The 15,903-nt window shown below is 41.6% G+C and overlaps 1 protein-coding gene across 5 annotated transcripts in view; it reads left to right on the top strand.

Moving 5' to 3' along the window:
- ARHGAP24 (Rho GTPase activating protein 24) overlaps positions 1 to 10,607 on the top strand; it is a 199,338-nt gene extending 188,731 nt beyond the window's left edge. For all 5 annotated transcript variants that reach the window (XM_074154414.1, XM_074154418.1, XM_074154417.1 and 2 more), the window contains 4 exons: positions 562 to 635; positions 1,433 to 1,554; positions 5,347 to 6,409; positions 7,885 to 10,607. In XM_074154414.1, the coding sequence (XP_074010515.1) occupies positions 562 to 635; positions 1,433 to 1,554; positions 5,347 to 6,409; positions 7,885 to 8,128 (1,503 nt within the window). In that variant the 3' untranslated portion in view covers positions 8,129 to 10,607. The remainder of the gene's footprint in view (positions 1 to 561; positions 636 to 1,432; positions 1,555 to 5,346; positions 6,410 to 7,884) is intronic.
- Positions 10,608 to 15,903: the final 5,296 nt, after the last annotated feature.

The following is a 15,903-nucleotide window of genomic DNA, read 5'->3' as shown; positions in this document are numbered from 1 at the left end:
CAGGGCATAGAAATTAATGTGTGATATTCTACTTGTCCCATTCCCAGGGTGGGCACAAACTCAGTTTATTGGTCTGAATCTAGTATGGACCAGAACTGGGTAAAATACCCAACTAGTTTCTCATATGAAAATGCCAACTAGAATCACAGCATAACAGATTGGAAGAGACCTCAAGGATCATCTGGTCCAACCTTTCAACTAATTCAAACCAGAACTGTTGCTGGAAGCCTCAGCCTTGTTATCAGGAGGAGGAGGAGAGGAGCTGCTGGTCAAAAAAAGGAAGAGTGAAAGAGAAGGGAAAGACAGGATGAAACCAAGTTAATTATTTACTTGTTTCTTTTTATCCAGAGGTAATCCTTCTAGCCAAATACAGCTTTCCCCATCCAAAATGGGTTCTAAAAGCTGTTCCTAAGGGTAACTGTATATAGCATTTAACACTGCAGTTTCAGTGATGTATTTATTGTCTTGTAGTTGTATTTGCTGACACTTTTTGGAATCTCTGGTAAAATACTAAGAAACCGTGCCTCCCCGCTTTTTTTTTTTTTTTTAAACCACTTAAAGGGCCTGAAAGAACTGGTGAAGCAAGTGAGGAGCCTGCCAGCTGTCAATTATAATTTGCTGAAATATATCTGTAGGTAAGTGCTCTTCCAAGAATATCACAATGGTATTTCTAACTGTGAGCTGACAGACAAACCTGTCTGTGTATGTGCCCTGAAGGAAAAGCATTACTCACAGTCAGAGGACTGGTAAACTTAAATGAATGCACTAAAAATATAGGTTTACTGCTTGACCAATTAATAATTTGCTTTATGAAGGTGCACAGTTAGGACTTTACTTTCATAAGCAGGCCACGCTCAGCCAGAAACGCAAGAAGGTAGAAATTAATATATTCTGTCCTTTTTATAGGACCTGGTTTTCCCATTTCTAACTGCAGTTATTGGCCTTGGCTGTGCACTCCTGATGCATGGTATCCTTGAAAACTGTGTATGTCTTGTAGTATATAGAATAATTTTGTGGATACCTCTAAGATCTTAAAAAAAAAAAAAAATCTTACAGAGTTGCAATTTGTGAACGTATAGAAAGTTCCCAGCATAAAAAAGCATTCTAAAAATAATATAAACATTTTCTTTTAATTGACGGTTTTCATTTTGAGAATATTGTCTGAGCCAAGTAGATGATTAATTATGCTGGAGAAAGTTACCATGTTCAACAGAGTTATCTTGTAGTCAGTCCAGATTGAGGTTTAAATTTTGTTATCAGTCTATCATTTTGAAGAAAATCTGAAGTTGAGGAGAAGAGCCTTGAGCTTTCAAGACGTTCCATAAGGATTTGGAATGGAATACTTGAACTATGTTAAGAAACCATCCCATGCTTTGACGTTTTAATATTTCCTTTTTACATGTTCATTAAAGGTCTCTTTTTTTCCCCCCAGATTCCTTGATGAAGTCCAATCTTATTCAGGAGTAAACAAAATGAGCGTGCAAAACCTGGCAACCGTTTTTGGCCCTAACATCCTTCGTCCCAAAGTGGAAGATCCTCTGACTATTATGGAGGGTGAGCTGACTGTACATAACTTGTAACAGAAAGAAGGAATGTCATATGTGCAGGAAGATCCACATCTGTTTTTTAGACATAGAACTCTTCAACCTGAATGAACTTCAGGGTTAAATCTTGCAGGTTACTATAAAAGTGACTGAAATGTGCAGCAATGCAAACAGGCTTTGCATGAGATTGTGCTGCCCTGGCAACTTCGATAAAAATGTACTTTTTCTCACAAAACTTGCTATGGCATGTTCTTATTCAGCACGTGTGGTTGGACTGCAGTTAATATTTTACCTGTGGTTCTTAAGGATGAGAAAAAGTTACTACAGGTTCACACCTTGTGTCCCTGCAAGGCAGGGGATTATTACATGCTTTCTTGCACAACAGCGATCAAATTGTCTGCTACATTCTGTTATTTACAGCAATGTCCAGCTGTAACATTTTGCTGTGATTAAGACAAAAATATGGCCATGACAATCTTCTCCTATAATTTCTTCCCAGGCTTAATCTTTGTGAGTTTAATTCTCCATAAAGTACATGATGCCTTTTCTCCCTCCAAACACTTTTTTCTTAATATGTAGGATTTACTGAACTTTCTCAGAAATTAGGGCTGTACTATGTACACTATGTAGCCTGCACTAAAAATTTTACCAAAACTCAAAAATGCAGTATCCTTAGTTTGAGAGCGTGTGGATTTATTCTTTTTCTGTTTAATGCATTTTCTCTTCCCCAGATACAATTACCCACATACTTTGTTCATTTACTTTTTTTTTTTTCTGAAGTTTTATGTTTCTTCCTTCTTCCTTAACACAATGACTATGTTGTAGTGAACAGAAACAATGTGTTTACAAATCATGTATGAAAGCAGTGAAGACCCGGGGTTAGCTGTCTGAACAGTAGCTGAGACAAGCCAGAAAACCTTCTCACGTGGAAAAGGTTTTTAATCATCATCTCCATTTTAACGTCTGGATTCTCATTGTCCCCGAGAACGGTTTGATCATGCATTTGACTCAAAAGGGTTTGCAAGAGCAGGTGTCCAATTTATGTGAATGTTTATTATGCCTGTGCACGACCATCATCAAACCTATGCAGCTTCAGATACCCTTAAATCTGCATTGTGGCTTCCCCCTAGTTTCTGTACGTACTTGTCTCAAATGCACTGTCACTATCTGATATGGAGGTGCAGGGATAAGCTTAACTATGTCACTGAAATTCTAGTTTACACATCTTACAGCATCTCCCCACCGTATTTTGAGAGAGAAACACAAGAGTCTTTCCTGCTTTGTTTCCTTCCTCTTCAACTGTCTTGTCATGTCTCTGGCAGGAGTTAGTTACGTGTTGTGTGTGTGTGTGTGTGCGTGCGCACATGCTGCCTGTCACTTCACTTTCAACCTGTCTATTTGTACCTACAGAACTGCCAGACTGTCTGGAATAGTGGCTTCTCTTACCTTGACACTTCTGTAGGGCTTAGCAGTCTGGTAGATAGCTGTGAATGTTTCTCTTGGTCAGGCAACAAACTGCCCCTTTTTTTCCCATGCTTTTGCATTAAGTAGTACAAAACATACTTCAAATTGTTCAATAGATTGGAATTGGAAAGAGATGTCACAGAGTTGATTTATACCACTGAAGTCAATGAGAATGATATCTCAGAGGATGATATTTACTGATGGGATACCATGTATCTTCAGCTCACCTGGGGCAAGGGAGATGAATGGAGATTTGGGATGGGGAGAGAGGATTTTTTTCAGTGCTGTCCAGGGACAGGACAAGAGGAAATGGGCACAAACTTGAATAGAAGAAGTTCCACCTAACCATGAGGAGGAACTTCTTTCCTGTGAGGGTGGCAGAGCCCTGGAAGAGGTTGCCCAGAGAGGTGGTAGAGTCTCCTTCTCTGGAGACATTCAAACCCGCCTGGACACGTTCCTGTGCAACCTGCTCTGGGTGGACCTGCTCTGGCAGGGGGTTGGACTAGATGATCTCCAGAGGTCCCTTGCAACCCCATGAGATTCTGTGGTTCTGTGACTTAGCCACTCCTAAATAAAATACTATCTTCTGGGTTTATATTTTTTTCATAACTGACTGCTGCCTAAAGTTTGTGAGTTGTTTTTTTTTTAAGTTTTTGGTTGGTTGGTTTGTTTTGACTTTTTTAAATCAGGTGGAAAGGGAAAATAATATGTTTATCCAGTTCTTGAAAGCAACTCTGCAGCCTGCTTATCAACAGCCTGAGCACTAAAACTGCTGTAGGAAATAGTATGGGTGCTACATTCATTGAAGAGACATACATATATTTTTTTCCACTGATGAGAAATAGGTTTGATGAAACAGATTTATGACTTCTCTTTAAGCATAACTTTAAGATTTGACACCAGACTATGCTGATTAGCAGTTGGGCTACACATAGTTGGAGGTATATGAACTTTTAAAAAAGACTGTACATCAATCGGGGCTCATGGCCACCCTTCTTCATTGCTCTTTTCATTTTGGAAGATAGAGAGTGCTTTCCTTGCACAATCGTTCAAAGTCAGACATGCAGCTATGGGTAACCATGCCTGTATAACGGGGATGAGAAGTTGGTTTTGGTTGGTTCAAGAGAGGTTTTGGAGAATTCCAATCATGGGCCAATTTTTTCATGTCAAACGCAGTGGTAAAAGTTGCCCGAGTACAGTGCACGTTCTGCTAAAGTTCTTGGAAGTAATACAGCTAAATGTGCTATCGGAGTAACTAAGTGAATTTTCCTCCTTTATAGTTCTAATGTATGATTTTGCCTTAGCAAACAAACAAGAACACTAAAAAAGATGTTGTTGAGTACCCACATTGAGTTGGTTCTCAGTAGTTGTATTTTGAAAGGGTAGAGTATAAAGATCCAGAACATTACAAAGGAGTTGATGTGGAATGGTATCGCACAGTGGGAAATTATTGATGAGAAGAGCAGAGCATGCCTCTGAAAGGTCTCTAGGAGCTTAAAAATGGGATGGTTATTGTAACTATCTTGACCTTGTTCCTGAAGTATTCTTAATAATCCTTAATGAGAGTCTGCTTAATGAAATAGAGTTGCACATCTTTATTATCCCAAGTCCAGTCCAGTTATAAATGCTGATGTGTAAATTACAGTGTGGACAAGTGGTATGCACACCAAGGGGTGGTTCTTTATGAGGAAAGGTAGCCATTTATTACAGCAAGTAGCAAGCTGTGGTCCTGCATTAGTTCTGTACCGTGCTACATCGTGGCATAGTTTCCTGGTTGCATACAGTCTCACCATGGAGTGGTTAAAGGCATTCACATTAAATTATTTCTGTCATATTACTGCCCTGTTTTGCTCCAAAAGACTAAAACATCTGTGATTCAGCATTGCAAACCCCTTGCCTGCCCATTTTCTGTTGAACTACTAAATACAAGTGCTGTGCCAGAAAAAAGACTGGTTTTAAAAATGATCACCACATTGAGTTGAAACACATCGCTTAAAATGATGTTATCCTTCGCTACTCATCATCTCCTTCTGTGGTCTTCCTGGGATGTAATTATGGTAGTGGTAATAGCTTCTTCGCCAAAGTTCCTGTTCTTAGGGGGTCTGTGAGGGCCCCTGGCTTGGTTTGATGGGTGGAAGAGGTGGTGCTGATCTGGCCTGATAGCCAGGGGCACCTCAGGTGTGTTAAACATTCCGGTGTCACACAGATGGGTGCATTGTGTAAATGTTTCTATAAGCTGAATATTTAGTAAGTATTTGTGGAACCTGATGGATATAGTATATTTATACCCTAAGCAAAACAGGCCATTAATGACCCTGTGCTTGATGTCCCCTTTCAGGCACAGTAGTAGTCCAGCAGCTAATGTCAGTGATGATTAGCAAACATGAAGAGCTGTTTCCCAAGGATGCAGACCCTCAGATGGGACCTGAGGTATGCAACAACAACAATGAAATGCCAAAGAAAGCGATTACGGGGCAGCAACAGAACAAAGAGAACAACAACACCAAGGAGACAGCAGTGAGGCACTGCTCTTGGGACAAACCTGAGTCTCCCCAAAGGGGAAGCATGGACAGTGAGTCTCCAACTGCTTTGCCAGGCAGCAAGACAAATAGCCCCAGAAACAGCATCCAGAAACTGGATGTCACCAGAAGCCCACCACTCATGGTGAAAAAAAATCCTGCTTTTAATAAAGGCAGTGGCATAGTCACCAACGGGTCCTTCAGCAGCTCTGTGGAGGGCCCTGAGAAGAGCCAGACCTTACCAAACTGTACCCTGCAAACCAGGAGAACATTGTCCCTTAAGGGACCAGTGACTAAGATGGGCACACACAGTGTGCAGAACGGAGGTGTGCGGATGGGTGTTTCTAGCACAGACGGGCACAGTAACACCAGCCAGACCCTGGGCTGGGTGCCCAATGGCTACGTCACACTGAGGGACAACAAACAGAAGGAATCAGTGAGTGAGTCAGGCCAGCACAACAGGCTTTCCACCTACGACAATGTACACCAGCAGTTCTCTATGGTGAACTCTGATGACAAACAAAGTGTGGACAGTGCCACCTGGTCAACGTCCTCTTGTGAAATATCCCTCCCTGAGCACTCTAACTCCTGTCGTTCATCCACCACCACCTGCCCCGAGCAGGACTTTTATGTGGGTAACTTTGAAGACTCCGTGTTGGATGAACCACCGCATGAAGACCTCTCTAACCCAGGTGACTATGAAAACAAAAGTGACAGAAGGAGTGCGGGGGGCCACAGCAGCCGAGCCACCAGCAGTAGTGATAACAGTGAAACATTTGTCGCCAACAGTACTAACAATCACAGTGCTTTGCACAGCCTGGTGTCCAGCCTGAAGCAAGAGATGGCCAAGCAAAAACTAGAGTATGAGACAAGGATAAAAAGGTAAGACGGTTTGGCTCTACCATCAGACTGCCTTTTGTAGAGGAAATCCAGGTTTTCCCTCTCATGACTTGCTAGAAATCTGCAGTAGCTGCAGTCGCTGGGTGCTTGCCACCGAGTCTCCTATCTTTCTGTGTTGACGTACTCTGACATTGCTTTTCTGACACAATGATCCAAAGGGGTTTGTTTCAGAGCAATTACTTGCCATGGTTGTCACATGCTATTCTATTGGCATTAAAAATAAAGCCAGAACCTTGTGAGTTTCTGTAGAATCTAATTAATAAAATCAGTAGGCTCTCACAATGTTTTCATTAGTTGATCCCTTAGTTCTCCAGACTGAGAAGGACAACTGAGCATCACCTTTCAGTGAAAGCAGTGCCATGGCTTATTCCACCTGTAGTTTTGGGGTCTGGGAGACTGCTGAACTCCTTTCCAGAGTCCTCATTCCTCTTGAGACTACTGCATCTTGGAGTTACCTCTGTTCACGATCCTATCTTTGCACTGCTGCTTTGCCTCAGCCTTTCTTTCACAGCTTGGACCTTTTAAAGAAGGCAAGGGAGAGCCATGTCTTTGTCTACAAATAGTGTGGACTCTTCTCACACACAATGAGATTCCTAGTGTGGATGGCCATAATGTGAATAACCTCGAAGCCTGGGCTTAGCATTAACTAGTGCGCAGAGCAGTGCAGAGCTGAATGCACTCTCTTGGTGATAAAGGTTCTTCAGTAAAGCTCTTCAGGACTCTGTCCTCACCTCTGTTGCACAGAAGCCTTTTGCATTGGTTCCTCTGGCAGGGCAAGTCACAGCTGGATCCCAACATGTGAGAGCTGCTGGCAACAGCAGCTGTGAGCGAAATTGGAGCATATGGAATATTGCAGTCCTTCACCCACATCACTATTTTCAGCATGGTACGCAGCACAGTAGAGCAGTTCTTACAATGTTCAATACCCGTGATGACTGTGTATTTAGTACCACTAGGATTTCTAATGCTTTCCATTGGAAAGACCTGAAATGTGGTCAGTTTTTTAGACAAAAGCCATGTTCATGTCGATCCATATCTGCAAATAGATACAGCAGATAAATCAGCTGAAGAAAGGAGACTAGCAGTGAAACAAAAGCATTCAAGGCAGCATTCTGACCTTGTAAGTGACAGTAGTGCAACTACAGCAGGAGCTGGGTGTCAGCGCTTCCAGAAGTAAAAGGAATACCTAGCCTGTTCCTGGAGAATTAGATGGAGCTGTTTGCTACTGTGCGCCTTGCCAGTGGCTGTTATTAGGGATTTTCTAAATGAGGTAACAAAGAGATTGCTCTAGGAGAATGGTTCATTGATGAAGTCATGGTTTGTAGATACACCTGTCAAAAATTCAGTCTAAGCTTTGTAAATGAAAAGACACATGTATGAATTTGTTGGTGGCATGCATTTCTGCTCGAGTGAGGAGTGCTGCTCAGGAGCTGTCTGCTTTTATTTCATTTTTGCAGCTTGGAGCAGAGAAATCTCACCCTGGAGACGGAAATGATGGCCCTGCATGAAGAGCTGGATCAAGAGCGGAAGAAGTTCACAATGGTAGAAATCAAAATGCGTAATGCAGAACGGGCCAAGGAAGATGCAGAGAAGAGGAATGATATGTTGCAGAAGGAAATGGAGCAGTTTTTCTCCACTTTTGGAGAACTTACAGTAGAGCCTCGCAGACCAGAAAGAGGCAACACCATCTGGATCCAGTGAGCATTGAAAGCGTAGACTGTGGGTCTTTGGGGAAGAGCTTGGGGGTATTATCAGGTGGCTGGTCACCTGTCTGAGGCTAGTACTCAACATAATGTTATAATCCCTTGAAGGAAGAAATCGTACAGACAGTAACCACTCATATCTACAGTGTGTACTTATCAAGTTATACTCTTTGAATGCTTCATGAGACTACTGTCAAGTGTTACAACTGGATACATGTATATAAATTTTAAAGAAATCACCAAGAGATGTATCACAAGAAATATTTTAATGCAAGTCTTGTATTTAAACTGGTAAATTGAAATGTTGTTGGAATCAAGCTTTATATCAAGCTTTTTCTATTGCACTTAACATAATAAGCTATTTTTGGCATTGTGTTACCATCAGCTTATTTTGTATATGAAATGTTTTTTGTTTGGTTTGGTTTTTTTTTTTTTTTGTCACCCCTCTTGCTGGGGAGTGCAGATAAACAGATATGTTAAGGTATATGTGCCGATGGTTAACGCTGACTTGCGTCACTTCTAAAAAGACAACAGGATGAGAAACAGCAGCACGCTACAGGCAAAATACAGTGGTACTAATTTAACAGAATTGATCGCCAGGGTAGGAAGCACCAGGGCACCTGTATTGTAAAAACCAAATGAGGATATCAAGTCAGCAAAATTGGGAACAATGGCAAAAGGGTAAACAGCTGCTTGTTTGGGAGCAAATGTGTGTGGCAGAGTAAGAAGTTGGGAGAGGGAAAAGGAGAACTTAAGGGGCAATCAGTCATATAACCAGAGCTTTCTGGAGTACGCTAAAGAAGCCCAGGGCAGCTCAGAGCAGAAATATAAACCAGTTGTTCTGACCATATTTGCATCTGAATTACCTCTGGGTGATAGTAAGTCCTTTTTGTAACCCTGGTGAAGGGACACACAGAGCGGACACCCTGATAGTCTTGTCAGTGTGATGGGTGCTGAAAAAAATAATAAAAAAATGTATGTCCAGAATAGAAATTATTAGAGCAATTGTGTAACAAACAGCAAGAAAGCACCAACATATTCACCACCCGTACTTACAGTGTACATTAGCAAGTTATCATACCATCTGAATGCTTCATGAGATTACTGTCAAGTGTTACAGCACTGGAAGTTCCCAGGCTCTTGGCATCACCAAGGGAACACCTAGATGGAACAGCCCGGAGTCTTAACAGCATGCAGAGTGCCAATGAAGAAGAAACAGCAAAGCTATGCTGTAAATTGATATTTTTTTGGCATCTTTACACATAGTAAGTATGACCAGTGTTTTCTACACCGTTATGGATTTTTTGTTTTTAACTTTGCATTTAGGATTGCAAGCTGTATTATTAGAGAGGGTTATCAAGACGTCTTGGCTTCCCTCTAGTGTCTCTTCAATATATTGCAATTATTTTTTAATTCCAATTGAGAAAGAACGATGAAGGTGGCCTCAAAGAACATTCTTGGTTGTAGCATGCATATTAGACAAGTATTAATTAGATGTGGGAATTATACTTGGAAGCAAACATGAGGTTTGCATTTCAGAGAAATGTTACCTTACAATGGAGCATTACACATGGTGCTTGTGGATGCAGCATTTGTGCCTGGTAAGGTGCAGAGTCCCCAGTCAGGGTGCCTGTTCTACTATGAACATGTCTAGTGCACGTCTAGTCTGTGTGTAAATCAAAAAAAGTCAAACAGGGAGAGGTCACGGTAATAGGTGGAGGAAGTCCTGCTTTATCACTCAGAGTAAGCTGATTTTCTCATTTTGATTTCCTCTAGCAGCCCCTATGCTGTTCAAGTTCTGTTGCTCTCTTACACAATTCCTAAGACTAGTTCAAGGACCGGTTTAAATGAGGACCTAAACTTTCGTCACCCAGGCATGGCAGAAGGTGGCCAGTGAGGAAGTGGGGAAAGGTGCTGCTCCAAGATTATCAGCTAATACAATGGCAAAAATGACAGCTACTTGATAAAATTTTATTTCTGATACTTGTTCAAAATTGATGAGGTATAGGAATTTCACTTCACATCTACACCTGCCTCCAATGCCCCAGGCTATACAATATGCATGGAAGAAGGGAAGGTATTTATAATCCATGTACTTAGCATTCTGTGTTCAATTTCGATTATCCTTGGTCTTCACAGGAGCTGACTGGAGGCTTCCAGTGATTTGTACGTGCTGCATGTTTTCCTTATTTGTTTGAACAGACCTCTTTGTACACATGCATTTCTGAACTCAGATTATTTGGTCAGTGATTGCTTTCTGAGGGTTAGTTCTTGGTCTACTCACAAATTTACCCACAAACTACAAGAACGCAGTTCAGAGTGTTTTTTTCCTTATCTTCAGGTCTTTGCATTCACCATGCCCCAGACAGTTTATAAGATAAACTAATTCAGTGACAAATCTTCATTTTTGGTGTATATAGATCCTCTTCATTTTTATATTGTTCTTTTTGAAGATTTCCATTAAACATTCTTGACTCAGTCTGAATGATGTTACTGCAGTGGTTTCTTTAGGGCATGATCCTTGAAAAAACACATCTTTTATTTTTGCAGGGACTCTGGGAAGGTGTCTCCATGTGAATTTTATGTAGGGCTTAGGCTGGAGTGGACCTGGCTCTTTCTGGCTGATGCTAGGCTAAAAAAAATCAGAATTTCTGTTTATGTATCAGAGGGATCTTGACAAGCTTTGAAATTAGGACTTAGTCTTGGAAGAAAATATAAACCATCCACACAATTAAAACGAGCTAGCATTTTTTAGTCTCCTGGACACAGAAGCAAAATTCCTCAGTCAGAATATCTTCTAGGAAAGTCTTTGTTACTCTGGGAGCAGAGCAGCAGCTCAGCTTTCTGTCTGTTTGGCCCGGCTCATTTTAGCTCTGATTTCTTTGTGGGTTTAAAACTGCTCTTGGTGCCGTCACCTTCCAGACGTCTGTTCCTGTGCCCTACTTCTTAGTGTTCTTCTTGTCCCAAAACTCGTGGGATCGTTTACCCAGTGTGCAAGCCAATAACACAGAGTCAAGGTATTAGCTATTTATTAGCAGTTCGGCACGGAAATGGGTGCTAGGAGGTTTTTCCGCAAAGCTGGCACACACAGCATTGAAACAGTCATTCATTTATACATTGTAAATTAACGTAATTAACATATTCATTGTTTATCAACCTTTTACTGGTGCTCATAATTCCTTATCTTGAAGCTGATTGGTGTAAAATGCCCTCGTCTTCAATTAAAGGTACAGTGTCTCTTAAGTTTACTGCGCAGGCTCAGTGGGTGGAGGTCTTCAATCAGAGGCGGGTATCCTGACTTCTATAGGAATGGTTTTCATGTTGTAATTAGTCAAGTTTACCTATAGGGCACATTTCATGAGGTATAGCCAACTTTCTTGGGCAATCAGCCCATGAGAGTTTCTGGTACCTGGTTTTAGGTCCTTCTATCCCATTGTCTTGTCAAGAATAAACAGGTACACTGATTTGCATGTTTTAACAACCCAGTCAAAACAGTGAATTGCCTTTGGGTAGTGTACACTTGAACGCTTCCTGGCTGAGTGAAACTCCTGATTAATTTCCTTTCTTATCCTGAATTCCCTCTGGATCTGTCTGTTGAAGAGGAGAGTGCTCGCAGGCTCTCTGTGCCCCTGGCAAATCTGCGAGGAAGTCGCAGGGAGGGAAAGGGGAGACAGGAGAAAAGAAATTAACACAGACTAGTGATGTGGGCATGCAAAAATAGAGGAAATGGATGGGAGAGATGAGGAGAACAAGGAAGTGAATACCCCTGAAATTGCCACGTGTAGGGGGTACGAATTTGCCCTCAGTTAAGAGCATTCTTTCTGAAAGCTTGACTCTACAAAACAATGACTAGAGTTAATGTTGCGCTAGTCTTTCAGAGCTTTTTCGGCTCTAAATTTTCTGTGCCTACACCAGTAGCTAGGTCAACTGTTTCACAGACTACCTTCCTTGCTTTTATCAGTCCTGTGTGCTAACAGGGAGAATTCATGGGGAGAAATACCTAGCAGAGCCCTTGCTGTAAGAGCTGAACGCAAGGCAGGGAGCCCCGGGAGGTCAGATGGGTCTCGGTGGATTCCCAGCACTCGCTCTGCTAATGGCCCCCAGCCACTCATTCAGCATCTCTAGAGCAGTGCTTCTCAGGAAATAAAATTATATACAGCAAATGCCCTGCTGATGTAAATTGCCATAGCTCTACAGAGGTTTAGGAAGCGGTAAGAGAAGCTAAAGAGCTTTCCGTACTAGGCTTTTAGAATCTGTCATAATGTGTATATTCACAATTAGCATTTGTGGTCTAGTTTTGCTGGAGAAATGTTCGTCAGAACAGGTTTCTTTAGTATGCCAATAATAATGGAGAGTGCAAAAAATTCTTGAGGCCATAAAAAGGAGCTTGATGCAAATATATTCTTCCCTTTTTCCCTAAGGGATCCAGGATAATGAGCTTTATATGCAATACAATTCCATGCCTGAATCTGCTAAATGCAAGAATGGAAAATCCTTTCTACCTCTGTGTGTATTACTCTATTCTTGCGAGAGAGGTTTAAAACGATTCATATTCAGCAGGACTTTATTGTGATATTTAAAATACTATTATAAGCTGTTTAAAGTACTATTATGAGCATGGCTGTAATTTTTTAACTGTACAGTATTTAGGAGGTGACTTGGCTTGAGACCAAAACTGGTAGTTTTGAGAACCAGTATTTTCTCTGTTGCTCAAGTCACAAAGGTGAGCTCTTTATTTTCTGATTTAACAGTTAACCTTAACAATCGTACAAAAGGGTATTTCTTTTTTTTTTTTTTTTTTTAAGGCTTAGATTGCTGAAAAGTGGTCTACAGTTCAGTCAAAATGATAGCGGCTGTTGCATGTAGCACTACTTGCAGATCAGTTCCCCACACTTTGTAAGAGAAAGTGCTCTCCAAGCCTTCATCACTGCTAAGCTATGCCAGAAACTGGAATTTTTAATTGCACATTCTTTATATTGGGCTGAACTACAGCACCTGATTTTGGCAAACTATGATGACTAATGTAGTGCTAGCTCTTCTTGTAGCCACTTTTAACCTAGACTGAGCACTCTGATGATGTTTTGCTTAATTCACTCTTGCAGATGTGTCCGTTGTATAACAGTGAGAACTTATTCGGGGAGTTGTATGAAAAAGTTACAAATTCACACCTACCTAATTCCATAATCATTCCCATGTGTAGACATGCCCTAATACTAATATTGCATGTGGATAATGGAGATATTTGTACAATTTAGTATTAACAGTGAGTGCATCACAATTGAATTAATTGATACTCTTCTGTCTGAAGGGACCTACATCAAAAGAGGCTGTGATGGAAAGTATGTAGGGTATGAACCATGACAGAAATGAAGCATCTCTGGAGGCAATTCCAAATGCCATTAAAAGAACAGTTCATGAACTATTGATCTATTTCTGTGCTGCCAGACAGGCCTGTTTTTCTCAAGGCCAGAACCTAAGATCAAAAGCACGCTAAGCTATCAAAAACCTTGCCTAACAAGGAAAGAGGTGGAGAGCTGCTAGATTCAACTCAGGAGGACATGCTGAGTAAAGATGGATAGCTTTCTATGCACTGGAGCCAGCAAGGGCTGGGTAAATTTGCAGTACCATGCAGGACCAGGCACACTTACCAGCTTGGGTTCTTAGTTGATTCGGTGTTCCTGTAGTGCTGCAGTCCAGCCAATATGCCATGTGGCAAAGCAGGCTTTACTGGCTTGGACATGCGGCAGTGTACAAGTATTGGTATGCTAATTCTGGAGGTGACTTGGTCCACACAGAACCAGCTCCAGAACCATCATCAAACTCCTCAGCATTTCAAGCTGGGTTGTCTTTCATTCACAGTGTAGACATTCCTGAAACTATACAGCAACAGGTGAGTGTTTCTCCTCCTCTATGTCTCTCTCCTTAGTTCTATGGCCATAGAAGAAAAGCAGAGGCAGCTGGGCTCAGGTGTCCTTTGAAAAAGGTGGTGAGTGGAGAAGGGAGCAACCCACCTTCTCACTTTATGCCTATGGGTAAATGAAGTTTGGAAGACACAGGTTTATGTACCTGTATCAGTAGCTTGCCACAGGCACTGAGAGATGAGTCCCTGCCAGTTCCTGGTTGTACTAGGGCCTGCTGTGTTAATGCAATTGGAAAGGACTGCCAACTCCCAACCTTGGGATCCACACTCACAGCTACAGCTTCAGGTTTCACTCAGACAAAAACGAAGGCACTGGCTATGGAGAATGCCTTCCCTATGACTGGTTGGCAAGTGAGAACAGATTCGTGGTAGGTTGGCAGCCCCATTTAGTTCTATGCTGGGAAACGTTTAGTGAGAGCTGGTCCTTTGGGAAGGAGAGTGGGAGAGACAGATCATAGCTGAAGTTCACTTCTGAGCTAATAATGACACTGTGGCCTGTAATTGAAGTTGGAGCTTTTTATAATAACAAAAAAGTGCAGCAGTGTATCAGCTGGCACACTGGCAGTAAGAAAATTTAATGATACTTCTCAATAAAAGGTACAAAAATTCTTCTAAATCCTGTTTAAAGGTACAATTTTAAAGGGGTTCGGAAAGAAGTGTTATACCCATCCAGAACAAAAATAGCTACCGAGAAAGGATATAATCCACATGGTTGCCAACACAGCCTTTCAGATCTGAACAGTGAGCCACTAGCAACTGCTGACCAGATGGTAACTGCATTAGCCCAGGAAATAAAGTTCAGGTTTTTGCTTTCCAAATCCCTTACTGCTGTTAAAAGTTTGTTCAACACAGCATGTAATTGTGCAGCATGTATTTGCAGAGTTTTGAGGATTGTTACTCGGCTATAACAACAAGCTGAGTCTGATCACAGGGGAGAGCAATGAGACAAACACAGGGACACTGCTGAGACTCTTGCCTCCATGTAACACCAAGAGCCTATGAAACCAGCATGGCACACAGTGCTCCCAACACTGCCTGGAGCCCCACTGAAAGAAACAAAGGTGCACTTAATAATTATCCCAGGTTCCCAAATTCTTCCTGGTTTTACTACATTTTATGTCTGGTACAGTTGTGTACTGACTGCAATATAGCGTACAGATACTCAGGGATGCTTTAGATTATAAGCCCAGCTATGGCAGCAAGAAGATCAGCACAGTCTATTTCAGTCTGCTCTTGGTATCTTTTGGCCTTCCAAAACTGGAAAACCCACTGGAAACCTGAGAATAATAAGAGAAGCAATGGGGAAGATGTGACAATGCATGGGTTGTGTGAGATGGTGGAACAGTACAAAGGCAAGAGAGATGTCATCCTTCTAGAAGTAATGTAGCCATGAAACCCTATTCTTAGCATTGCAAAAGCTTTCAGGTGGATTTAGACTTAAATGCTAAACTCTTTTTACTAGCAGTTCATACAGTGCCTGGCCTAACTCCTCCCTAGGAAGCAGAGGGGTAGAGAATACAGCGAGGACAGAGCTGAAAGATCTGCACTCGATCCTCAAGTGTACTTTGCTAAAGACGTTGTTCCCACTGCTCTATTGTAGTTTTGTGTATGTTTCAGTGAGCTACCTGGAGCTTGTGTAGACATGCTTGTATTGTGGAAACAAAACCAAACAAAATATAAGCCTTCTTTTCAAAGCACAAATCTCGATAAAGCTCTCAGAAAAGCAAATTAAAAGATTGAGAGAGATGCTATCTTTGCAAGTATCAGACATGCTTCCAGTTGCAATACCAGGGTATGACCTTCTCACTTCAAGATGATAAAAAAACCAAACAACCCTGCAAGTACTTGTCATA

This window comes from Numenius arquata, chromosome 10, assembly GCF_964106895.1.
Source record: "Numenius arquata chromosome 10, bNumArq3.hap1.1, whole genome shotgun sequence".
Taxonomy (NCBI): Eukaryota; Metazoa; Chordata; class Aves; order Charadriiformes; family Scolopacidae; genus Numenius; species Numenius arquata.
This window is presented reverse-complemented; position numbering and strand designations above follow the sequence as displayed.